Here is a 26511-nt window from a genome sequence, read left to right as displayed (position 1 = left end):
GTAATTACTATAATGAGGATTGGATCACACTCACACACACACACACAAACACACACAAACACACACACACGTGACCATGCATGCACACATGCACACACACACAAACCATTACGTGGGATAGCTCGGCTTGATGCTTTGAACAAAGCTGAAATACATATACTATCTAAATCCCATCATCTATAAGCAATGAGTAGACGGCTTTGTTGGAAGACCCTTTGTGAGAAGATTTGCAAGGTTATCATCTGTATATACCTTGACAAGCTCAATACTTTTGCTATCAAGTACATCCTTGATAAATCGATACTTTATCTACATGTGCTTTGTCTTTGCATGAAAGATGGGGTTCCATGCTAGCATGATAGGACTTTGACTATCACAATGGAGGATAGGGATCTTGGTAATGCCAAGCTCTCCTACCAGACATGAAAGCCGTAAAGCCTCCTTGCATGCCTCAGTGGTAGCCTCATTCTCTACATCTATAGTAGACAATGCAACACATTTCTGTAGCCTAGAGATCCAGGAAACTGCTCCCCTTGTGAAGGTGAATATATACCCTAAGGTAGACTTTTTGGAGTTAGCATGACCCGCATAGTTTGGATTCGTAAAGCCAATGACAGATGCCTTCTACTTTCCAAAGTAGATGCACAAATCCTTTGTGTCCTTGAGATATCTCATGATACCTTTCATTGCTTCCCAATGCTTTTTGTGAGGATGTGCCATGTACTTGCTAACCACTCCTATTGCAAATACTATGTTAGGATGTGTAGCAACCATAGCATACATCAAGCTACCCACAACTCAAGCATACAGAATCTTGGCCATTTCAGTCTTTTGATCGTTAGATGTAGAGCTATCCTTTGCAATGAATTCACATATGGAGGCAACGATATGCCAATTTCTTTCTCTTTCTCCTAGGATTGTTAGGTACGAAAGGTATGGGACGATAAAATACGGTACTAATTGGTAACCTATGATTTTATAAGGTACGGTACGGTATTCATACGATAAAAAAAGTAAAAACTTGGTTATTTTGGATTATAGATAATAGAACACATGTTTAGAGCTAAAATAGCAATGCCACTTGAGTTAATAGGGTGAATACATGAGGGTAACAAGGTAAAACCTCATGCACACCATGTGCAATGCCCTACTCAAAGAGAGATGGGAGTGTGTATGTAATACATCATACAACAAAGCAAAGTGTAGGGTGGATGGACAAAGAGGCTCTTCATTCTTGTGTGTGTGTGTGAGAGAGAGAGAGAGAGAGAGAGAGAGAGAGAGAGAGAGAGAGAGAGTGTTCGAATGGAGGAGAGAAGGTCAGCATCTCCCTCGATAAGGACGAGAAAATCCTCCGGGTTTTCCATTTCAACACATGGTTAAGGCTAACCTCCTTCGGGAGGATCTTACCCCAGAGAGAGAGAGAGAGAGAGAGAGAGAGAGAGAGAGAGAGAGAGATGTTCTTGGAATTGCATACTCATCTTGGAAGTTGGAGGAGAAAATGAAATGATATATTAACGTCTACAAAAGGCCAAAATGACCTATGAGACCATGAGTTACAATCATGTGTATGATGGCACAACTGTTTGGGCAAAATATGTAACACAAAGCAAAATAAGAAAGGAAACTAACTATGGCTATGTGTAAACATAGAGCTCTATCTAGTAACAATGAGCTCCAAATGGTACAATCTCATGTGGGTATGGAGGGCCTAGCTCTAGCCCGAGCAATAATCCCCTGTATCCGCCTATGAAGGTGTCGTTGGTGTCTGTGTTGAGGCCTAGGACGTCTGGATCGGCTAAGCTAAATGGCTCGATCAATCAATACTCCTTGTCTCTGTGGACTATGGCGGCGGGAGAGGCTCTCATATGGACTGTGGCTGTAAACTGTATTGAAGCCTTTTGAGTCTCCTTTGCAAAGAAGTTTGTGAGCTGCCTCTGCGAAGGGTCTCGGTGTCCTGGAGCAGTTGTACTCCCGAGTCGCATGTCACGAAGCCGTCATATCTCAAGAAGAAAGAGGCCAAGGCATTGCTGATCGGTAAAATCCATGACTCTGGATAGTGGTCCAAATCCGTCTCTAAAGACACAGTGGAAACGACCACGGACCTCATAATATGCTGGGCAATGGCATATATAATGCTCCTCTGTCTTAGGCTCTAATTGGCATATTTGGCATATGTGCTCCTCTGGTGGGACGGATCTATATCTGCCGCGGTCTCAATCTCTAGCTGATGTGAGGAGGTACATAATTGGCCAATAGTACATTTGATCCCATGGGAAAGGTGGGTGTCCATGTATCTCGGGCGAACAATGAATCCATCGTCAGTAGTGTGAAGGAAATGCTCGCGGTAGAAAGCCATCTTTGTCCCTAGCTCCTACCCTGGCATCAGCCATGTCCGCTTGATATCCAGCTGGGTAAGATCCATCCTGATGATCTTGCGAATCTCTAACCTGCTCAGATCAAGAGATGGTGCATCAAGGGAGTAGTGGAAGGGCTGCTAGCTCGGCTCTGATGATCTCATGTGGCACTGAGGCCTTATATCTGATCATCCTGGATATCATGGACACTAGGGGTTTCTCCATCGACCTCCATTCATCATAAGTGCGCCCTGATCTGCTACGGTGGTCAAGACTGGGCCCCCATATCTGTACTCCATAAGTGTGGATGTGACCAATGTATCGAAGAGCCATAGCTTGGTGTGGGGTTCTTGGAATTCCACTTGTGAGCACATCCTCTCCAAACCACCTAGTGTTGTGTATCCATGAGTCAGTCTAGTGTCTGCTGCCTCTCGCATGGAAAAGGTGGGCCTTGTGAATAAGACTCCCAGGTATGCATAAGAATCCACATACTCCGGTTCCTTAGATCCATATGTGAATTTAGGCGCTGATCTCCTGATCCACTGTGGTGTAGTATTAAATACCATCACCTTGGTTTTACCAAGGTTCAGTGAAAGCCCACTGTCCCAAGTATAGGAGTGTAATGCGTGCAAGTGTCTCTGTAGACCCTTTGGAGAGTCACCTATCAATACAATGTCATCTGCATACAATAGGAGAGGTATCCAAGTGCCAGCTAGTGGAGCTTCCTGTGAAATGTAATCAGCAATCCCATCAATGTACAGGCCAAATAATGTCGGAGAGAGGGGGCATCCCTGCTTTACCCCAATGGTGGAGTAAATAGGTGCTGAAAGGCCCTCAGGTGTCCGGACTTTACCCACAACTCTCTCATACAGTGCCAAAATACCCCAATTGAACTCTTTCGGTACTCCCATGGCATGCTGTCTATGTATCAGCCTATCTCTCGGTACTGTGTCAAAGGCTTTGCGGAAGTCCACAAAGCAGCAGTAGGTTTGTCAGTCATCAACCATCACTTTGAGTGTGAAAATGTGATCCAATGTGGAGAAGACTCTCCTAAAGCCAGCTTGTCCTTGTGCTCTAAGACCCCACATCTTTGCCCACCTGCTTAACTCATGCTCAAGGATGGAAGCATATAACTTAGCCAATGTATGCCCAACCATGATAGTCCGATAGTTATTGGGTAGAGTAGGGTCCCCTGACTTGAGGATGGGCACAATAGTGTTCGTGCTTCAGCTTTCTGGTAGGCCTTTATACATGGCTCTGTTAAACATGCAAGCTAGGAAACCTGCCACCAAATCTCTAGCATGGATCAAGTGCTCGGCTACTAATCCATCATGATCTTGTGCCTTTCCTCTGCTAAGTCTGTCAATGGTCTCTCAGACCCTACTTTTTGTAAAGAAAGTGGTGGTCTTTGGGCAAGGCTCAAGTGGGTGAGGAAGAGGTGGCTGACCCTTCACAATATAAAGACTAGTTGCATACTCCTCCCATACAGCGGTGGACGTAATAGCTGTGGTTGGGCAATGCTCTCTGAAAAGCCTCCAAGCCTCTCGAGAGTCCTGGCTCAAGAATAACTGATATAGGTCTCGCTCTAGCTGGGTCAAGAATGTTCTCTTCTTCCACTGTGTGAGGTGTCTAAAGAGTATCTGTGCCTGTCTGTGGGTAGTGGACCCCAGTGCTATCTCTCTTTGTAGCCATGCTCTGGTCTCACGGCACTCATCATCATACCAGCTGTTCCAGGGTGTCACCCTGTAATGGAACGTCGGGGTCTGTATCATGTAATAATCTAAGGATCTCCGCCTCATAGGTATCCTCTCTCTCTTTGGAAAAGAGGTATCTCGGGTGTTGGTGAGCTGCATGATGGGTTTGTGTGTCAGTAAATTGGAGATCGATGGTGAATGATAGGTAGGCATGATCCATTGCAACTCCGAGAAGGCGTTGGGATACTGAGAGGTCCTGGATGTGAGATATCAGCATCGGTGGGGCAAGAACATAATCTATTGTGCTGGCACCGTGTCGGTGAGGATAACATGTGAAGGCGTCGGATAGGGGGTATCTAGCCAGGCCATTGAGAATGGCCAACCTCTGTGTTGTGCCCATCTCCACAAGGTATCTCCCAGCTGTAGCTCTGATACATCCTGCTCCTGAAGCATCTCCTCAGATGCATCAAAGAAAGACACCTGATGGGAGGCTGTCCTGGCATTAAAGTCTCCTAGTAAGATAACCTCTCCCTCCTTCGAGAGAGAGCGAGAGAGACTTGAAATTATGATAATAAACACAAGGCTTAGGAGTTAAAAAATATTGTGTGGTCTATTCTTCATCGGCAAAAAATAGCCTATTTTTTGGTACGAATTGGTATGGATACATACTGTACGGTACAATATGAACTGTATGGAACGAACTAGTCCATACGTAGGATGAATGGAATTATGCTGTCTCCATATTTAAACGTTGTGAAATCTTGGATATATATCCCTGTTGTCATAGATAAAGAAGACCTTTCGATTTGTCCTTGAGTATACGCAGGCTAAGAATGTGATTTGCCTCACCAAGATCTTTCATGTCAAAATTGCTGTCTAGGTTTTGCTTCAATGTGTCCAAAGCATGAATATCCCTACTAGCAATCATCATGCCATCCACATATAAAACCAACATAATAAGGCTACCATTTGTTGCCTTCTTGGTATATTAGCAGTGATTCACTTGACTTCTTTTGAATCTTTGAGATTGCATGAATGTATCAAACTTATGATACCATTCACGCGATGCTTGTTTCAGCCCATACAAGCTTTTGTTGATTTTACATACCATCTTTTCCTTCCCCTTTGCCACAAAATCTTGTAGTTGTTGCATATATATGTCCTCATGCAGATTACCATGTAAGAAAGCAATCTTTATATCCATGTGTATCAGTTCCATATCCTCACATGCAACCAAGCCCAATATGGTTTGCAACGTAGTCATCTGGACTATAGGAGAGAAGATTTCATCAAAATCAATCCCATTCTCTTGCTTGTACCCCTTCGCAACAAGCCATGCTTTGTACTTTGGCAAGGAATTAGAAGTGACCTTTATCTTGTAAACCCATTTGCATGCTAGGACTTTCTGTCCCTTTGGCATTGCACCAAATCCCGAGTGCCATTCCTCTTTATAGATTCCATCTCTAATTACATAGCTTTATGCCATTTCTTGCTGTCCTTTTTGTTCATTGCTTCCTTGAAGCATGACGGTTCACCACAATCTTTCAACATGACATAATCAACAACATAATTTGCACCAGGAACAAACTTATTCGGTTGTTTTGTAGTTCTGGTTGATCTATAGACCCAAGGATTAGTGTTCACTGGCTGTTCCGCTTGCAAATTTGCTTTAATAGCTTGTTGTTCAAATGATTCAGCATGCTGTCCTGCCCGTTCTGGCTGTTCTAATGGCTCATTTTCTTGCTGAAACAATGGCATATCATGAGAAACTTCTTGCCGATTAATTTCAGCATCATTGCTTGCATTTATAGGGTCATTTATAGCAGGTATTTGCTACTGTACAGCGGGCACTCTTTGTTGTCCTATTGGTATCTCTTCTCGGAACACAACCCTTTTGACTTCCTTAGTCTTTTCGGGCTGTTTAGGCATGTGATCTTCCAGGAAGATAACATCATTGTTGCGTACAATTTTTCTTTTCTCGGGATCCCATAATCTGTACTCCATTTCACCCTCGTCACCATATCCTAGGAAAATGCATTTACAAGACTTTGGCTCCAATTTGTTGCATTGTTCATTGCCTATGTGCATAAATGCCTCACAGCTAAATACTCTCAAGTGTGCATACGAAGGTGGCTTGCTTGACCACACTTCTTGAGGGACTCTCCTTACCAAAGACCTGTTCAGTGAACTGATTTATCAAGTGTATGGTCGTCGTAATAGCTTGCCCAAAATCCATGGGATAATGCAACATGAGACAGTATGGTACGAAGTTACTCCTGAATAGTCCTATTCATACACTTTGCAACACCATTTTGGGGTAGATTATGAGGGGAAGTGAGCTCCCTTTTTATTCCTTTGCTGTCACAAAAGGCCTAGAAGACTTTTGATGCATATTCCCCACCATTGTTAGAGGGAAGGCACTTTAATGTCTTGCTGGTCGTATTTTCAGCAATTGCTAGGAATTTTTAAAACTTATCCAATGCCTTGTCTTTACAACGGATTGGATTAACCCATACTTTGCGTATGGCGTCATCAACAAGCGTGATAAAATATTTATTTTTCCTAGAGATAACCTTGGTATCTCACATATATTTGAAGTACCAACTCTAGGGGTGAAGACTTTAATGAAAGAGACTTTTTATTTGATGTTTGAGCGTGCTCACCAGATATAGAATTATCACACTGGTCAAAATCAACATACCTCAAACAAGACAAATAACCCAAATGAGAAAACACTTTCATTCCAGTTTGACTTATGTCCCAACCGGCCATGCCACAAAGACACACTTGGCTGTTCGGTTATGGTGACAACATGGTCATGCACACTAGATACATGTAATGGATATAGAGTGTCACTCTTAGAGCCTTTAGCAACAATCCTAGATCCCTTACATATCTTCCATTTGCATCCCTAAATGTGGTGTGATAGCCTTTATTATCTAGCTGCCCTATGCTTTTTAAGATCTTCTTGTGCTGGGGTACATGCCTCACATTATGCAAGGTGAACAGTGAACCGTGCTGAAATGCTAGTTGCACATTGCCAATCCTTGCAATGTCACATGTATAGTTATCCCTCAAGTAGACAACACCATGTCTACCACCACTATAATTAGAAAGCCACTCACAGTGTGGTGTCATATGGAATAAAGCACCTGAATCAAGAATCCAAGTGTGCATGCCATCATCAGAATTTGCAATCAATGACTGTGCACTAAAAGAAGAAGAAAGAGTACATCACTACCACTGTCACTCTCGTGATTGACTACATTGACTTCTCTATTTTCACATTGCCCTTCTTTGACCATTGACTGTCTTTTTTCTCATCTTTGCTATCATGAGTGCTTGTGTCCTTGCCCTTCTCTTTCTTCTAGTTAAAGAAATCCCACTTGAAGTGCCCTTTATGCCACAGTGATGGCACTCTACATCTTTTCCATGAGACTTGTTGCGTGCTTTGTCTTTAGACTTGCCCTTTTGCTGGGATCTGCCTCTATTATGCAATGCATTGGAAGACTTGCCGGCTGAATTATTTTGCCTATTTTACTCTTCCATGAGTAAAGAACTCTCCACTTCTGAATGTAGCAGTATGGCATTGGAACTACTCATTGCGGTCCTAAAAGTGTTCCAACTTTCAGGCAAAGTGCATAGCAAAAATGTTGCCTTGAACTCCTCATCAATGTCGAACTTCAAAGCAACCAATTGGCTGAAAATAGAGTTAAACTCGTTCAAATGAACGAAAGTATAGATGTGGCTACATCTTCCTTCATATGAAGGTCCCTCAATTTCTTCAACCAGTACACCTTGCTTGTTGCACTCTTTTGAGCATATAACTCCTCAAGTCTTTGCGATATATTATAATTTCTCTATGTTACATAGCAGAGTGTCTGTCACTGAAAGCTCTATGGTAGAGTGTGCAAGCTCATCTAATTCATCCCACTCATCTTGATCCATGTTTGCTGGTTTTACCCCTTCTGCCTTTATGGGTTTTAATGTGTTTCTTTTGCACCAAGATATTATAGCATTGCTTCTGCCATATCACAAAGTTGTGTGCACCCTCAGGCTTCTTGATGTGCAAGAGATTTGCTGCTATCACTGTGGCCAGCCATGATTTTCAGTCCAAAAATGAGTCAAAAGTTAACAAATACAAGCCCAATTGTCACACAAATGACTAAGGGAAAAAATAAGTACCGACCAGCAATGAAAAACCAAGTGATTGCAGAAATTTCAGATCTGCAAATCAAATTTCAGAGTCACAAAATGTATGCTACAACACCACAAGTAATTGCAGTTGTTCCATGGGTTAATACATCAAATTGCATGAGAAAGCCCCAAATTTTAGCTGCAATTTCTACTCCAAATGCATCCACAAGCACAAATTTGACCCACACAGTCAAAAGCCCCAAAACTCCTCTACTCAAACTACTCAAATTGTATCAAACATAGCTCCTAGTAGAATCCACAAGCCAATTTTGCCAAAATTTCACAAATTTTGCAAAAGCCCCCAATTTTCCCGGGGTCCAATGTGCTCAATTTGCATAAAAATTGTATTGTAAATGCATTTCAAGACCAAATTTGACACAAATTTTGCAAATTTTGCAAAAGCTACTTAGCCGAGTAAAATCTTCGAGCATACATCACGATCCCTAAATTCCAGGAGTAAATGCATGCACAATCTCTAAGATTCTTCTATTTGTGCTTAGTGGTGCATGACAGCCTGCAAATTTGCCCAAAAGGATGAACGTTTGAAAAAAAATGTGAACTATTGAACTGCCACGCGTGACCTGTGCTTCGGGATTGGTTTCACTCCACACTGCACATTGGTATGGTGCAGATTGTGGAGGCGATTCTCATGGGGCAAGGGATCTTCATGGTATGACTCACCTCGGTAGATGCAGCTTGTGAGTTAGTGGCTAGTTCACCCTATGCTTCCACGAAGGGGGTCATCTACACGGTTCCCTGGTACAATGGCTTCACAATGGAGGCATTCACTCTCCACAATAGTTTGCTTAGACAGTCGGTCACCCTACTCTTCCCCGGATTGGCGATAGAGTATTGCTAGCTTGTGGAAGACTTTAGACGGCTCTTCAGCATTGTCCTTCTCGCCTCTTTTGCGGACGCAGTGACAGCCGCAAGAGTCCCAAAGGTACAGGTGGCAATGAAAGAGACAAAGAACATACCATAGTTTTTAGAGATTGAGGTAGGCACATACTCCTTTAGGCAGCAGGTTATTGTGACTGGGCAGCCAAGGCAGTGCCTATGTTGCCATGACTTTGGGCATCTGGCAGCAGAGTGCACATGCTTTGGAGCTAAGGCAGCTTCACCGATAGGCCCACAAGTGAATGCGGATGGCTTTACATGGGTCTAGAGACAACAGAGAGGGAGACGGCAGGAGGGGCCGTAGCCAGCCCTCTGACACAGCGACAGCAGCAGGGAGCAGGAGGGCGAGCGTCACCCCCACGATAGAACACCATGCGGCCCCTCCCTCCTCGTCCTACCCGGCAGGACCTCATGCTTATACATCCACCCCCCACGGAGGTGTCACAGGCCATGTCATCGAGGGCCCTTATCTCCCCCCCGCTAGAGCTACTGGCCAACCCCCACACCCGCCGTGTGCCTTTGACTACTCCACCATCCTTCGATCCTTTCCCTCTCCACCATCACCCCTGCTGATCAGTATCCCTAATCCCCACCCAACACAGGTGACACCCACCTCCCCCCCTCCACGCCCCCCCCAAGGAGGTGAGGATCCCCATATGTTGACATCCTCCACTCACTGCCAGTCTAGCCTCCCTCCCCCTCCCCACACAGCCACTAGCTCATCCGTCCATGTCGCCTGTCACACTTTCCTGATACAGGCGCAAGTGCTACCACAGGAGTTTTTTCGCAGTGGGCCGTGGTCTTACATGAGAATTGCGGAGCGCGGAGAGTTTCCACTACCCCTAGAGATGGGAATCTTCGTTGTATGCAAGCCAAGGAGCGGTAAGGTCCATCTACTAGCACCACTGGATGGACCAAACTACGCCTTTTTCCTTCAGACCTCTCACACAGGAGACTGGACGTTGACTCAGATAGAGGAGGTGAAGAGCTAGTTGGTAGATCACATCTCCTAGTGGATGGGAGAAGGTGGATTGGCACTAGCAGTCGCTGAAATGTGAATGGGAATGGGGACGAGGACTAGAATTGACATTCCTTGTCACTATCGGAGGGGGCTTTAACAAGGGGATGGGATTGGGATGATTTGAGGATAGGTTGGGGAAGCTAGAAAATGGCCATTTCATGTCACTATGCGCTGAAGTGGCGAGGTAGGGTCCCTCGGTGATGGTGCAATATCCTTTGTATCTGTAGATGATGCCTCTTGCAAGGGGTGGACTAGTTTGGACGTGGGCGACGAGCTTTGCATCTCTCTGTGGCTGTCTAAGGTGGTCCCTTGTGGTGGTACTATCGGTTAGACCAATGAGGGCTTTGTAGAACTCCAAACACCATGAGATAGGTGTGCATCCATGTATCTTGGGCGAACAACAAATCCATCTAAGGATATGTGTAGAAGATGCTTCCGGTAGAAAGCCATCTTCGTCCCGAGATCCTCAGTAGGTGTCACTCATGTCTTGGCTATGTGTACATGAATAATGTCCATCCTAACTATGCGGTTCAGCTCCTCTCGACCGAGCTCCAAGTGGGGGTAATCTAAGATGTACTATAGTGGTGGGAGGTGATCCATGTGTAATCTATGTAACTATAGCCATGTCAGAGAGAGAGAGAGAGAGAGAGAGAGAGAGAGAGAGAGAGAGAGAGAGAGATTTCTATGTAGTTGCAACATCGACAACCCTTCCCTGTGTTGGATCTTGATTATCCTTGGCAAGGTTGGGAGTTTGGAGTGTGTTTCAATTAACCAGATACATCACCTTAATTGGTTGGTGACCAAAGCCAATGCTGTTTGGGGACCACACAAAGCCAAGGCATGGTGGAAATCTATTATCATGGGGAAAGGGTGGCTCAATAAGACATTCATTCAAATGCAAAGTTTTTATTTGGAGAATGATAGGTGGTATGCCTCTTGCCTCAGCTCTTTCTAGGTGTCGTAAATTTTTTTTTTTTTTTGGCAAATAAAGTGTGGCTAATTATATTACTTAAAAAAAGCCTTGAATACAAAGAAGTGTTCATGCTCAACAGACTAGCTGGAGCTAATGATAAGTCACAGATATATCAAGTGTACAAGCCTCTTAAGGTGGTCTAGGGGGAATGGGAGCAAGAAGCCATTGGGGGGGGGGATATCGCCATCTGGGGCTGCTTGTCTGCATCATGAAGAATGGGTCGTGGCTGCCCTAGGTACGCATGAAGTGAGAATGGAACTCCTGACGAGCTCAAGACTCGCCCTACACCTGGTCCCATCAGCCGCGGAGGGAATGGATGACAGAGGTCCAGAGCTGTCACAACTCTATAGAAACAGAATTTGTATCCTTTTTCATTAATTTGTTTATATAATGATTTATTAAATTTGTTTCCTTTGCACTAATTAGATATAAAGAAAAGTGCATTGGAGCTGGCCATTGATGAGTGGTCACAGGCTATGGTGGACCCACGCGGTGGGTTAGAGAAAAGATAGTTCACACTTCCACCTATATGGCCCGATTGGGCACCTGTGACTAAAACTCATGCATATCAGGGTTAGACTCGCACACAGAAAGGATTGATGCCTTGAAGTGTGGGCTAGATCCGCCAGAACAGACAGTTACAATCAACAAGATGGCATGATCATGAAATACTTGTACAATGTGCATGTGTGGGCTGAAAGCTTGAAATGCACATTTCTTTGCATAGGAAAGTCACATGAAGATTCTGATACCGTTTTTGTGATGTACACGAAAAAAGCTTTCATATGACACCCATATTGGGAGGTCCCTAAATTTTAGGTCCCTAAATTTTAGGAGCCTCGAATTAGCCTAAAAATGTTAGTCCTAAAAAATAGGGATGTCATTCTAAAAATAGTAAATTCTGTACTTTGACTGTGCTTACTAAATTTGGTTGTTTCTATTCTTGATAGTATTCAGCCCAAAAAGGAAGGCCATAGAGAAGAGACAAGTGTCAAGACACTTGTCACACAAGTTTCCAAGAGTCCCACCACTTGTCACATCTCATGACATGTGGCTGGACACTTGTCTTGTGCTACTCCACTTTCCCCTTTTGTACTAGCTCTTCTCTCTCCTATAAATAAGAGCTCGTTTTTCTTCATTCAGCATCATTTTCTTTGCTGTAAACTCATGTACAGCACCCACAGATAGCCAGAAACTGGCCCCATCCATCCCCATCATCATCCCCACTTCTCCATTATCAAATTCCTCCATATTCCCTCTTCTATCACTGCTGTTTTACAAGACAGCAAGCCTGTAAATTCATTACAGCACCTCCTTCTCGAGCTTTTTTTTCCCATTTTAGCAACAAGAAGCAAGCCCTATCCATGTATTGCCCATCTTCAACCCTCAATATTGTCTCCATTACTTTTACATTTTCATGGCTGTAATTTTGTGAGTAATTTTCATTTTCAGCTTTAAGTGTTCATTCTCTTTTATATTAAATCTCGAGAACAAGCGAATATCATAATTGTTAAGCATACTACGTTGTTTGGGGCGTTTACAAGAGCTCTGCCAAAGTCGCCTGTACTGAAACTCTCTCCCCGCCGAAAACCTCCTGACACTGCGTCTTCCAGATGCACCATCCAGTAAGACTCCCTACGATCTCCCATACCTCAGAGCGGTCGACTATGGGCTCCAGTACTTGGTGGATGGGTAGAGCCTCCAAGTCGACCGTCGTGCATGACCCAGCCTCAATGATGAAGATCGTGTCCTGCATTCCAGCCTCATACAAAAGGTGATGGCCCTGGCTGACTATCTGCCAGCAAAAAGAACCCCAAGAGATACATCCAAGGCTGGGTGCTATACGTCAGAGAATGCGGCATGCTCCTCGCCCCACGAGCTGTGCTACCTCACATAACCAAAGCCAGTGCTTTGGAGTTTTCAGAGACTACTGTGGGCAGCGTTTACAATCTCTATTCTTCTACATCTGGGCTAACCAGCTTCCCACCGTCAAGCCTCCATGTGCCAACAACCATAAGAAATACGATACCCTCCTCGGCCTCCAGTTGTCCCATAGACGGCGCCAGAAAATCCGTTGGAAAGCATCTGTGATGTTGTGCTCCGCCCAATACCTGCTACACGAGGGCACCCAGTCCATGTTCTCCTGCATTAGGACGTGTCTGCTAATTCTAGCTATGTACTCTAGGAACCTCGATGGATTCTTGGCGACCGCAGTGGCCAGCTATAGCTACTCTTCAGGGTCCACTCCAGCTCTTCAAGTGGCCTGCTCTCCCATATCCAAAGGCGCGACTCCCATAACTCCTCCCAAAACACATGAGGGTCCAGACGCCATGTCTTTCCCTTGAAAGCCAACCACCCAAATCCTCCTCCACCACGGAAGGCCAACTATCCCCTCATCCTGTTGCCCTCTATCAAGAACCGGACGCCCCTCTTCCTGTACGGTGAAGAAGGTCCCTTGTGGGGCACTGCCTACTCTACCTGCCACTTGTAGGAGGATACCTGTTGGCAAAAACCTAGTGGCTCATACCTCACTAGGCTCTACCGGCTCTCTTAACGGGGGGTCAAGCCACTCGTGGGGTATCGCAGTGTCAATCTCCCTCCTCAACTCCGCTCCTCTCTGGGAACTTGATGCTTGTTGCAACACCTCCTAGTCTACCATCCTGTACACCTCCCGCCAAGTCTTGATGGTACAAGGTGGGGTCGGCCTCCCAGCCAGCCTACTAGATGTGGAAGTGCTCGCCAATCTCTAATCTGGGGGTTCTATATCACCGACTGGCGGTCTATCTCCTCCTGACAACGTGGGGGGCTTTGAATAAGAGCCTTATGGAGACCCTACCACACATGAAGTAGGCTATGGAGGAAAGAGGATCTAGGGGGTGTGATTTGGGCCGTCGTGAAGATCCATCTCAAGGACGGCCTCCAATCACCGCCAAGCCTTGGTTTGCACTCATGGCGGCCCTCCTGCGATAGGACCTTCCATGTTTGCCCTCTTGGTGTGAGACCGCGGACTACTAGCTTGTCCAAAAGGGCCAGACTCTGATACTCTAGGTCTATGATTCCAAGTCCTCCCTTTGACCGATGCCGGACGATGGTCGCCCACGTCACCGTGGCCTTCGAGTTTCTGGATTTGTTTGATCCGGCCCAAAGGAAGTTCTGCACTAGGCGATGAAGCTGAACTACGCAGGACGAGGAGAAACACCCACACAAGGTGATGTATTAGGTCGTCGCTAGAAGGACGTGGTTGACCACTAGTGCTTGGCCCGCTAGGGACAGACCAGTAGTACTCCAGTAGGTCAGCTTTCTTCGAATAGAGTTGAGGACTGGAAGAAACTATTGGGCTGGAGTGATGTCAAGTCCCACCTGGAATCCTAGGTAACGGACGGTCTGCTGCCCTCTGCACACCCATCTAAATCCCAAGTGAATGCCCCACTCCATGCTAGAGTCCGAGTCTATAAAGAAACCGACCAACTTTCGCCAATTGATTTTTGCTCCGGCTTGTCAGAGTGCAGCGGTGTGGAAGCGTAGGACTGAGAGAGAGAGAACGCAGAGAGAGAAGGGAGAGAAAGAGACAGTGTACACTGAAGATCTGCTGTATAAAGAATGCTGAATACAAAGATATACACGGGCGCAGTGCGCTGGACTGCGTGTCTCCACCTCGACGATGCGACCTGCTGTCCACCTCGAAGTCTGCTGCAGTCTGCACTGTCTGCTGTCTGAAATCTGCGAACAGAGACAGAGATCTGCACGGCACCGGTCTGTAATCTGCGATAGAGAATGATCGCCAGACTGCTGAAAACGTCAGCAATAAATAGGCGAAAAACTGCCTGGAATGGGGCGCCAACATAGGGCGCAGCCTGATAAAAATCGGCTGCAGGCAGTCGGACTGCCACGTGGCAGTCCGACTGCACAGTCCGACTGTGCAGCTGGACTGTGCAGCTGCTGCTTGAAAACAGGCTATGATCTCTGACACCCCCTCTCAGAGCCTGGATAGGGCAGAAGCCTGAGGGATCTGGAATGTTGCCGAAGTAGAGCCTGAGGAAGCGCCTTCGTAAACAAATCCGCAAGATTATCCTCCGTCTTGCAATACTCCACAGTGATGGTCTCATCCAAAAGCTTTTCTCGGATGAAGTGGTACTTGATCTCAATGTGCTTCGTCCGGGCATGAAAAACAGGGTTCCTTGCCAAGGCAATGCAACTCTCATTGTCACATCGCAGCAATGTAGAACGAGTTTGGGGGCACCCAAGCTCCTCCAACAGTCTCCGAAGCCACACAACCTCGCATATGGTGGAAGATGCGGCCCGATATTCCGCCTCAGTAGACGAAAGGGCTACCGTGGGCTGCTTCTTGCTACTCCATGAAATAACACCTGCACCCAAAGTAAAGCAGTAACCTGTTGTAGACCGCCTGTGGTCCACGTCACCGGCCCAATCCGAGTCGCTCCAACCTGCAAGTACAAGATCTGACCCATTTGTCCCTGCGGGGTAATGAATCCCCAAATCAGACGTCCCCCTCAGATACCGAAGTATCCTCTGAGCAGCCTGCCAATGCACCGTCTTAGGTTCACTTATGAACCCTGCCAAGAGCCCAACAGCAAAACATAGATCAACCCTGGTGTTGAGAAGCCAAATCAAAGACCCTATCAACTGTCGATAGCGGGAAGCATCCGTCAAAGGAGAAGCTGAGTGGGAAGTGGCCTTCCAGTTCGGATCCATAGGAGTAGAGAGGGCCCGACAATCTTCCATCTCAAAAGACACCAAGAGCTTCTGTACATATCTCTGTTGGGAGAGAAAGATCCCCCTCTGAGACTGATAAATCTCATGGCCTAAAAAGAAATGGAGTAGCCCCAAATCCGTCATCTCGAACGTCCGATGTAAAGCTGACTTTGTCTCCTGGACCTGCTGTGCATCATCACCTGTGACAATCAAATCATCAACATATAATACAAACAGCACACAACCATCCTCGGAAGTGTGAACATACAGCTGCGGATCGGCCTTGGACCGCCGATATCCCAACTGAGTCTGGAGGAACGAATCAATCTTCTCGTTCCAAGCTCGCGGGGCCTGCTTGAGACCATACAGGGCCTTCTTCAACCTGTAGACTTTCCCGTCCGAAGAACCAAAGCCAGGAGGCTGCTCAACGTAGATCTCCTCCTTCAAATCACCATTCAGGAAGGCCGACTTCACATCCAGCTGATAAACATGCCATCTCCTATGGCCAGCCAAAGCAAGAACAGCTCTAATGGTTGCCATACGAGCTGTAGGGGCAAAGGTGTCATGACAGTCAATCCCTGGGCGCTGGGCAAAACCCTTAGCAACAAGGCGAGCCTTGTGCTTATCCAAAGTACCATAACTGAGATATTTGGTCTTGAAGACCCACTTGACTCCAATCACCTTCTTCTTCGGGGGGCGTGGCACAAGTGACCAAGTGCCATTCCTCTCAATAGCCTCCAACTCAGCTTCCATAGCTTTCTTCCATGGGGCGGACTGTAAAGCCTCCTTCACGGAGGTGGGCTCTCGATCCTGCGTAACTCGGGACATCAAACAATAATTGGAACACACAAGCTCCGAAGAATGCGCCTGGTGCCTCCGTGACCGCCGCGGACCATCCTGCGGTCCCCACTCCTCAGGAACCCCCTCGATCCCTGAATCACGGAGTGTGTCACGGGCCCAGCGAGGAGGAGGCCGAACCTCCCCTCGTCGTTCTCCATCAGTAGAAGACTCTGGAATGTCCACCGGTGGTAACTCCTCAGAAGGAGCCGGTGGAACAGTAGACTCTGTGTCAGAAACAGAATCATAATCAAACGGCACAGGCTCCAGCGGAACTGTAGAAGGAGCCAAACTCTCCCCTGGATCTCCAAGAACGGGATGCTCCTCACCCGTTGAAGAAGCCGGAACCTCCACAAACCGCACATCACGGCTAGTATATACATCCCGCTTGACGGGATCATAGAGTCGGTAGCCTTGGGACTGGGAGCTGTAGCCAACAAATACCTGTTTGCGGGAAGCCGCTTCGAATTTGTCACGGTGAGCTTTGGGAATGTGAACATAGGCATCACACCCAAAGACCCGAAAGTAAGAAACATCTGGCTTAATGGAGTCATCCCTTCCACGGCCGAAGTAGGAGATCGATTAAGAATGTGGACTGCAGTAGCCACAGCCTCGGCCCACAGAACCTGGGGGGTCTGTCGGTGCTCCATCATGGTGCGCGCCATCTCGATCACACTGCGGTTCTTCCGTTCGAGAATACCATTTTCTTGTGGAGTATTCGTATTGGCAAACTCCTGGTGAATTCCTCTATCTGCACAAAACCGAGCAAATTCATTAGAGACAAATTCACCTCCCTTGTCGGATCGCAAGGTCTTCAACTTCCGGCCTGATCGGTTCTCCTCAAAGAGAAGCCAATCCTTGAAGTGCGAGAAAGCTTCTGATTTTAGTGCCAAAAAGTAGGCCCATGTCATCCTGCTATAGTCATCCACGAGCAGCATGAAGTACGAGCTCCCACGCAGGGACTCATTCCTCATAGGGCCACATAGATCCGTAGATACTAACTTCATCGGTGAAGTAGACCGCCGCGAAGCGGTGTGGGGAATGGCATCCCTATGCTGCTTCCCCCTTATGCAGGAGACACATGGCTACTGGCTCACCACTATATCCGGCAACCCTCGAACAAGCTGTCCCCGTGACGCCTTCCGAAGATAGTCATAGTTCAGGTGACCAAACCTAGCATGCCATAATTCAGACTGTGACTGTGAGGTAAGAAGAAGAGTAGAGAGGGCAGTGGAAGACTTCAGTTTGTAAATGCCGTTCTCCTTATATCCAGATGATAGAACCTTCCTCGATTCACGATCAAGGACTCGCATTGTAGAACTGTCAAACTCCACCAGAAGACCAAGAGAGCAAATCTTATGGACTGAAAGGAGATGGTACCCCAATCCTGGTACATGCAAAACCTCTGAAGTATGGGTGCCACCTCGTCCATCCGGAATAAGCTGTATCTTACCCCGACCTGCAATAGAAACTGAAGAGCTGTCTACAATGAGAACCTGCCCACGCGAAGGTCGCAGCTGGGCAACACCATCTGATGAAGGAGTCATGTGCCGTGAGGCACCACTATCAATAATCCACTCTCGAGATTGGGAAGCCGCCATCGCAGCATCAGAAGCATTCGGTGAAGCGTCCTCAATGACAACTAAGTGTAGAAATGCAGCTGATGAGGGTGCAGCCACCGCTCCAGAATCCTTGGTTTCCTTCTTCTTGGTGTCCTTCGAGTCTTTGTCAGGGCAATCCTTCTTCCAATGGCCAGTCTTTCCACAAATATGGCATGTGGAGTCTTTGTCCTTGTCCTTCTCCTTGTCCTTCTTGGACTTGTTATCCCCCTTCTTCTTCTTTTGGTCCTTCCCCTTCTTCTGAGAGGCTTGACCTGTCAACGCCTCCGTCTTGGAAGCATTCTGTCCCTTTAACTGTTCCTCTTGGTCCAAGACCATAGGAACCAACTCCTCCCACCGAAGAGTAGACTCTCGCCCCGAAGCAATAAGGGCAGAGTAAAATGTACCGAATCGTGGCGGCAACTGGGACAAGAGTGTAATCGCCATGTCTTCGGAGGAGATCGGCTTCCCCGCATTCTGAACCTGCATCTGTAGCTGCCTTAGCTTGTTAATGTGTTCCCTTAGCGAAGAAGACTTATTGACGGACAAGGTCCGCATCTGAACCTCCAAAGAAACCCTCTTCATCAGGGTCATCCGATTGTACATTTGATCAAGCTCCAGCCATATCTCACGAGCCACCGTCAAGTGCTCGATGTGAGCGATCACGGCTGTAGTGCATGATAGAAAGAGAAAGGATCGAATCCTGGCATTCAGTTTGTCCCAATGAGACTGGGCCCTGGCCAACTCCGCACGAGCATCGGAAGAGAGTTTGGACTCATCTCTTACCGAAGGCCGGTCAATATCTTCCTGTACCAACTCCGCCAAATCATAGGACTCCAGAATGGCCAACATCATAACGCGCCAAATGCGGTAGTTGTCGCCGTCGAGCTTCTGATCTGTAGGAAGAGCCGGTAGGACAGGCACCTTCCGGTCCATCATCGCCTGGAACTCCAAGTCCATCTCTGTAGACATCTTCACCTGCAATGCCTTCTCAAACGCAAAAGCAGCCCCCTCTGACTGGGTAAACTCAGCCTGCTAAGGCTCTTCTGCGGCCCGAAGCTTCTTCACCCGCCGGAGGCGATGAAAAAGCAAAACCTGCACTTTTAGGTTGAAAACTCAAACTTTCTCCGCGTCAAACAGCAGTAAACAGCAGCAAATCCACCACCTGTACTCCTTTCCTGTGCGCCCACACTCGTTTCAGCCTTGTTTCAAGGCGCAGCCCTCCTGTCTGCCCTTAAACGCAAAAAACGCAAATTTGTGTCGCGATGGAAACTCCACTTCAGGTTGATTCTGCGCTCAGTCAGCCCTCAAACACTGCTCTGATACCATGTCAGAGTGCAGGAGTGCGGAAGCGTAGGACTGAGAGAGAGAGAACGCAGAGAGAGAAGGGAGAGAAAGAGACAGTGTACACTGAAGATCTGCTGTATAAAGAATGCTGAATACAAAGATATACACGGGCGCAGTGCGCTGGACTGCGTGTCTCCACCTCGACGATGCGACCTGCTGTCCACCTCGAAGTCTGCTGCAGTCTGCACTGTCTGCTGTCTGAAATCTGCGAACAGAGACAGAGATCTGCACGGCACCGGTCTGTAATCTGCGACAGAGAATGATCGCCAGACTGCTGAAAACGTCAGCAATAAATAGGCGAAAAACTGCCTGGAATGGGGCGCCAAAATAGGGCGCAGCCTGATAAAAATCGGCTGCAGGCAGTCGGACTGCCACGTGGCAGTCCGACTGCACAGTCCGACTGTGCAGCTGGACTGTGCAGCTGCTGCCTGAAAACAGGCTATGATCTCTGACACGGCTGCAGTGCAAAACACCTCGAAAGCTAGTCTCACTCTCTCCAGCATCAACTCATCGTTCTCTATGTAGAGTGCTGTGTCATATGCATACTCTGAGTCTAACAGCTCCATCTCCTTTCTCACCGAAAGTCCAAGGTTGTGTAACCTGCTCACACGTGACCTGAGGAAGTGGGATATCGCCTTTGCAAAGAGTAGGAACAGATACGGGGCTAGAGGGCAGCCTTGCCGGATCGATCTCTCCAGCCAAAACTCCTCCCCTTGCCTGCTACCTATAAGAACCCTGTTGGTAGCCGATCTGTAAAGTGTGGAGACCCTACGGATCCATGCTTGGGGGAAGCCCAACCTCACCATGGTGTCCTCTAAAAAGTCCTAGTCCACCTTGTCATAGGCTTTCTCGAAGTCCAGTAGTAGTACCGCCAGTCCGTGACCACTGTGCTGGGCCGCCTCTGTCGCCTCAAAGAAGGTGAAGACATTGTCTAGGATGCTCCTATCCTGGACAAAGCGTGTCTATGTGTCATGAATAATGCGTGGAAGCACAGGGCGGAGACGCCTACCAATCATCTTTGCCAGTGCCTTATATGCCACTAACAACAGGGTAATCGGTCTCCACTAGGATAGCTCTAAACGGTCTCCCCCTTTGGGCAGGAGATTGATAAGACTTGCCGATAGACTCCTTGGCATCCGTCCTGAGCTGAAAATCTCCTGGAAAGCAGTTGTAGGGGGTCCTTTACCACCTTCTAGTAGGTAGTGAAGAAGGCTTTAGAGAGGCCGTCCTCTCTTGGGCATTTTTGCCCGTCATGTGTATGGAAAGCCTTCTCTAGTTCCTTCTCTGTGAAGGGAGCTAGGAGGGAGCGTCCCATCTTCTACGTGACAAGGGATGCGATGCGATCCCAGACCTGCTGTCTACATCGCTCTCCTCTGATTGAGGCTGTCTCCCGCTGGAAGAGACGTCTGTAGTAGTCGGTGGCAATCTCCATCACCTCATCTGGGCTAGAGCGAATCCTCCCATACTAATCCCGAAGGCTGCGTATCTTCTCTCCTGAGGTGTGGGGCTGGTGCACTTGGAAAAATTCCTTGCACATCGTGTCCCCCTTTGGCCCCTTGAAGGCTGTTGAGATGCAGAATGAGAACTCCGAGCGCTTGTCCTCTAGGCCGGCGATGGCTGCTCGTGCACGCACCTCTTGTGCATGGAGGATGGGATCCCCTGGTGTCTCTTGTAGTAATCTCTGCATGGCTGCTAGGTCTCGTTAGAGTGCTCTCTCCTCCTCCTAGCTTTGCTGCCTAGCCTGTAGGGCTACCTCGTGGCAGATATTACTTAACTCATCTAGGACCTCTTCAACCTCCTTTGCAATCTGGTCCCTTTTGCCCCACTCCCTAGTCCAAATCTGCTCAATCAAACTCTTCACCTCCTCCCTCTTGTAGACCGAATTAGGGATCCGACATGATCGTGTGTCTAGGATAGATGCTGGGGGGTTAAGTGTTAGGAGAACCGGACAGTGATCGGACAGAGTGGTGCCAGCCAACTGCCCTACCTAGCCTCCGCGAGAGCATCCCCACTCTCCCATATAGAACTTGTCCAACCGCTCTAGCAGGACTCCTAGCCGTTTATATCCCCAAGAGAAATCTAGCGACCTCTCCCTCCTGTGGAATGTTGGGTCTCTCCAAGCATCGCCTGCTCCTATTGCCAATAGGAAGACCTCCCATGCCTCCTACTCCTCCCCAACCATGCCTTCGTAGTTTCTGCCCTTGCCATGCTGGTCCTATAAGGCTTTCAGGTTATTAAAGTCTCCTCCAACAATCCAAGAGTCCACCTCTGGGAGTCCTGCTGCGATCTCCACCCAGAACCTGTTGCGTGCCCTAGCCTCAGTAGGGGCATAAACATTGAGGACTCCAAGGCATGAGTCCCCAATGTCCAATCTGATCCAAAGCACTCTTCTTGCCACAATCGTCCCTTGGTCCCGTACACAAGCGGTGAGGGCTCAGGTCAATAGAGGTGCATATGCCTCCACTCTTGCCGTGGGCACCAATGGCGTGCTCCCAGTAAGTGTGTGAGCTATCTGGGAGTAGCTTCCCTACCCATTGGGTCTGGGCGGAAGTGAGCTTGTGCTCTTGTAAAAGTAGGATGTCGATCCGTCCGGCAAGGGCAGACTGCAGCTCCTGCCGAACAAGCAACTTCTTGGAACCACGTGCTCCACTGTAGTGGAGACTGTTTACATTCCAGGATGTATGACGTATACTTATGGGCATAGTTGTCAGGTACGAAAAGTACGGTACGATAAAATACGGTACTAAATGGTACCTTAAGATTTTATAAGGTACGGTACGATATTAGTATGAAAAAAAAAAAACTTCATTATTTTGAACTATGGATGATAGAACGGATGTTTAAAGTCTAAATAGCAATGCTATTGGAGTATATAAGATGAATACTTGAGGGTAACACGCCAAAACCTCTATGGCATATGCCACATGCGCAACATGCGCTACAACTTACAAGTACATACATAGGAGTGGATACATCATACATAAATGATCATACAAATAAGAGGCATGTATGCTTGAGAGAGAGAAGGTTGAGAGAGAGAGAGAGAGAGAGAGAGAGAGTGTGTGTGTGTGTGTGACATGAGATGCTTTATTAACGTCTACAAGAGGCCAAAATAACCTATGAGACCAACATTTACCAAACAAACCACCAAAGAGAGAGAGAGAGAGAGAGAGAGAGAGAGAGAGAGAGAGAGAGAGTATATTAATGTCTCTAAAAGGCCAATGTGGCCTATGAGACCAAAGCAGTACATACAATGATGGTGTGTTTCTCATCTGGAATGAGAAAAAAGATGAAAAACATGCCTATAAGACTGAAAAAGAAATGAAGTAGTGTCCTATAAAAGGGGAAACATGTCAGTGATCTGAAAGTGAGAGTAGAGAAAGGAAAACTCTCCATCAATGATATGTCTGTTCTCTAGGGAGGTGTATCTCTGCATGGCTGAGGCGTCTCGGCATCTGTCTCCTATGGCGCTCAATGATGGCTTTAATTTGTCTGTGGTGTGGATGTCTAGGCCTTGGTCCGGGTGGACGTGGGTGCCTAGACCGGCTAAGTGCCACTGCTCTATCCAAAGGGACACCTACAGAGGATGAGGTCCAATGATGATGTACTCCTGTAGGTTGTGTGGCAGTAGTAGTTGTATCTGCCATACTCTGTCGTGTATCAGTGAAAAAGTCAGTGACTGCTCTCTGTTTATGTGAGCCGAGCTGTGGGGGCCTCCTACTCCGTAGAATTGTTGCTCTGCGCCTCTGGAGCTCCAAGAGGAAAAATCCCAAGCATCTCTGATCCTCAAACTGCATGATCCGTCTCAGGGGTCCAAAACCCTCTCGAAACAGACAGTGGTATCTACCTCGTATGAGAGAGAGAGAGAGAGAGAGAGAGAGAGAGAGAGAGAGAGAGAGAGAGAGAGAGATTTTTTTTCCGTTGCAGAACAAAAATCAACCCAGTCTTGGATTGAAGATTTTACCCAGCAATCTGAACTGCAATGCAGTAATAACATTGGTCAGTTCCCATACGACTTGCCAATTTTTGCATATATTGGGCATCAATGGATTATTCATAGAGAGTTGGTTTATTGTTTACTAGGGAAGCCTTACAATATTTCTATGGTATTAATCTTTCAGATGAAATGCTTCAGTTCAAAGTTCCTAGAGATGGTAACTATTCAATTTTAGTGAAGAACTTTGATGACAGAACTGTGGAGGTTGGGAAGCTATACTGTGAAGCTCAAGGTTTTGGGAGGTCTATTTGCCACCAGGCAGTTTTCTGAGCCCGTGTGTATGTTTTTGTGAGCAGATACAGGTTGGTCTTCAAGTCCTTGCTACCTTCTATGAGACTAGTAATGCTGTTTATCTATGCCTTCCCTTTCCAGAGGCATGTGAGCTGCAGATCTCATTGTTTGGCAACAAAGCTGGCGTTCTTAGCACTCCGACAGATAATCAGGTTTCATTAGTGGGCACTTGCGGAGGTTTCATTAGTGCTAATTATATCTGTTGCATGTGAGTTATTCTAGTGGATTGGTGGTTAACTACACATACCAAAAACTTTTCTTTTTGAATTACGAACCTGTTTCCTGTTGCATTTCCAGAGCACAAATTGGGAAGCTAGAGTAACCTACAAGGTCCACTGGTTAACAATAGCTTCTGCTCTAGGTAGTTGGATTTGAATTTCCCAAGGATCTGGAATATACCTAGGGCTAAAATATATTTACCATTCAAATGTAATAATCAGCATATGCTCCACCGATCAATTTTTCCCAAAAGGTGAGTTCTGTCTCATTTGTTTGCAGGCTGTGCTTTTCTTGTGGCCTCCACAGCATTGAAGATATTGAATCGTCTGCAATTCAGCGAAAGAGAGGAACAAGAAGATACATATGATGAGGAGGCAGGCTGGGTAAATGATGATAATGATGATGATGATGACGACATGGAGTCTGAAGACCCAGAGGACCAACTATGTGCCTGTTGCATGATGGCTAATAAAGATTGTTTCTTTATGCCATGTGGGCATTCTGTGACATGCTTGGAGTGTGGACTAAGGTAAGATTTGAACTTCATCTTTTGCTTTGTTTGAAATATGTATCCCTGCATCTATGCCGGAATGAAGGCTGCATGAAACAGTTCAAATTCCAAAGTAGATTAGAGTTAAGCACTCTTGGCAAGCAGATGCACAATAAGAGAAGGTTTCAATTTTTAAATACTTGGGGAGCTGGTTCTTGATAAACTGATTTATTCTAACTTAAAATAACTGTTTTATACAGGTTGAAAGGTGGACAGGAGCCCTGTCCTGTATGCAAAGAAGTAATGGAGGTGGTGAAACAGATAGTGCGTGTATAGTGCTCTTGAGCTGAAGAAAGCTCTGATAGAGTCCTTTGAATATGCAAGTTCATGAGAATCATTACAGGAATCTGACATATGTAATTGCATGCACAGGAAGATATTGCTTAATGGCTCATGATCAGGAAATAGAGACCCGAATGTAAGTTTTTTGACAATGTAACTTACTTGGAAGCCCATTCGTCAAGACATTACCTTCTAGGGCAGGTTTAACAGAATAGGCATTACATCCTCATGGTCTTATCTGAAAGCTGTGTTCCGTCGTGAAAGTGAGTTATCTTCATGCTAATATCAGTAGCAACCTACCCAGGGAATAGAAGATCGAGATATCCTTGACAGTTGAATTTAGCAAAACATAGACATCCTCAGCTCTTTAATGCAAAACATCTTGCATTGAAATCAAGTTCCGGGACTTTAACATGATCCAGAGAACTCTTATGCGCAACATGCACGTGAGCTTGTGTCACATAGATGCATGTGGTTGGTGTAACTGATAAGCCCTTCCACTTGATTTATGGAACTACCTTCATTTACCTAGGGAGAGAGCAATGTATGAGTTCCTCTACTTAATTTAATTGAAAGAGTGCAGTCTATCTTCATTTACCTAGGGGGAGATCAATTTACCTAGGGGGAGATCAATATATGGGATCCTCTACTTGTTTTAATTGAAAGAGGAAAGTCTTATGGAATTTAGCAAAATTTAACCCTTTTTCGAAAGATGCTTGCTTTCTGTGGGTTCATCGGAATCCTGCGTAGCAATGTGTTAAAATCACTTGCATATCATAGTAGATCTCACCTTGGTAATGGGACATGTTGTCTAGAGAATTATATAGTCATCAACTATCTATCAATCAAAACTGGTGAGGTACTATCAAGTGATTGTCAGCCTACGAAAAATTAAGTCAAATTGGTCCTCAATAACTGGTTGATTTATTCAAGCACTTGCATACCCCAACTAAGAGAAGTGAATTAAATTTAAAACAATTCTCTCTTAAAAGTTGTACAAAAGGGGATCAAATTACATGCTGCTTTTCATCCCACTTTTTCTCACTAGTTTTCTTGCCAACTTGGCTAGTGTTCAGCAAGCACCTTGTTTCCACACATTATCATCATTGACCATGATGCCCTTCTAGGGGTAGCTGCCTAGGTAACCCTTCCTACCTCTGCATACTGCATCTGTTTTCCCCCTTAGGCATATATTTTCAAATGTGTCACCTATCCTAGGTGATTTAAGTTTTGCTGTCCCGAGTGTTTTGCTTCTCATGATCACAATCTCTTCTTGCTATGCAACTGTACTATACTAAAAATGCAAGTTTATCTATACATCCTTTGTGCCTTCAAATGCAATTGTGTTACTTTGGATTACTTCACAAAACAAGGCTTTTTGTATCATTCTTTTGTAGCTCGGACATCAACAAGAGGTTGGTTGCTCTCCTTGTGATATGTTCTCATTTGTTGTATCAAGCCATATTGCTCACGGCATCTATAACTTGCCTTCATTCCCTTGCATAGCTTAGATTGCTTGTTTGACTCTCTTGCACCATTCT

General features: G+C 46.4%; 1 protein-coding gene and 1 non-coding gene across 2 annotated transcripts in view; both read left to right on the top strand.

The window, feature by feature from the left end:
- LOC148038695 (E3 ubiquitin-protein ligase APD2-like) overlaps positions 1-25546 on the top strand; it is a 60887-nt gene extending 35341 nt beyond the window's left edge. Inside the window, exons 5-10 of the mRNA XM_087674364.1 lie at positions 23559-23630; positions 23753-23832; positions 23925-24071; positions 24217-24280; positions 24418-24667; positions 24889-25546. Coding sequence (XP_087530490.1) covers positions 23559-23630; positions 23753-23832; positions 23925-24071; positions 24217-24280; positions 24418-24667; positions 24889-24964 — 689 coding nt within the window. The 3' untranslated portion in view covers positions 24965-25546. The remainder of the gene's footprint in view (positions 1-23558; positions 23631-23752; positions 23833-23924; positions 24072-24216; positions 24281-24417; positions 24668-24888) is intronic.
- Positions 1295-1413, top strand: LOC148038696 (U6atac minor spliceosomal RNA). Its single transcript, XR_015690470.1, has one exon. It is a non-coding gene; the product is annotated as a U6atac minor spliceosomal RNA (small nuclear RNA).
- Positions 25547-26511: the final 965 nt, after the last annotated feature.

This window comes from Lygodium microphyllum, chromosome 3 (assembly GCF_053477565.2).
Source record: "Lygodium microphyllum isolate KBCC chromosome 3, Lygodium_microphyllum_v1.1.10, whole genome shotgun sequence".
NCBI lineage: Eukaryota > Viridiplantae > Streptophyta > Polypodiopsida > Schizaeales > Lygodiaceae > Lygodium > Lygodium microphyllum.
This window is presented reverse-complemented; position numbering and strand designations above follow the sequence as displayed.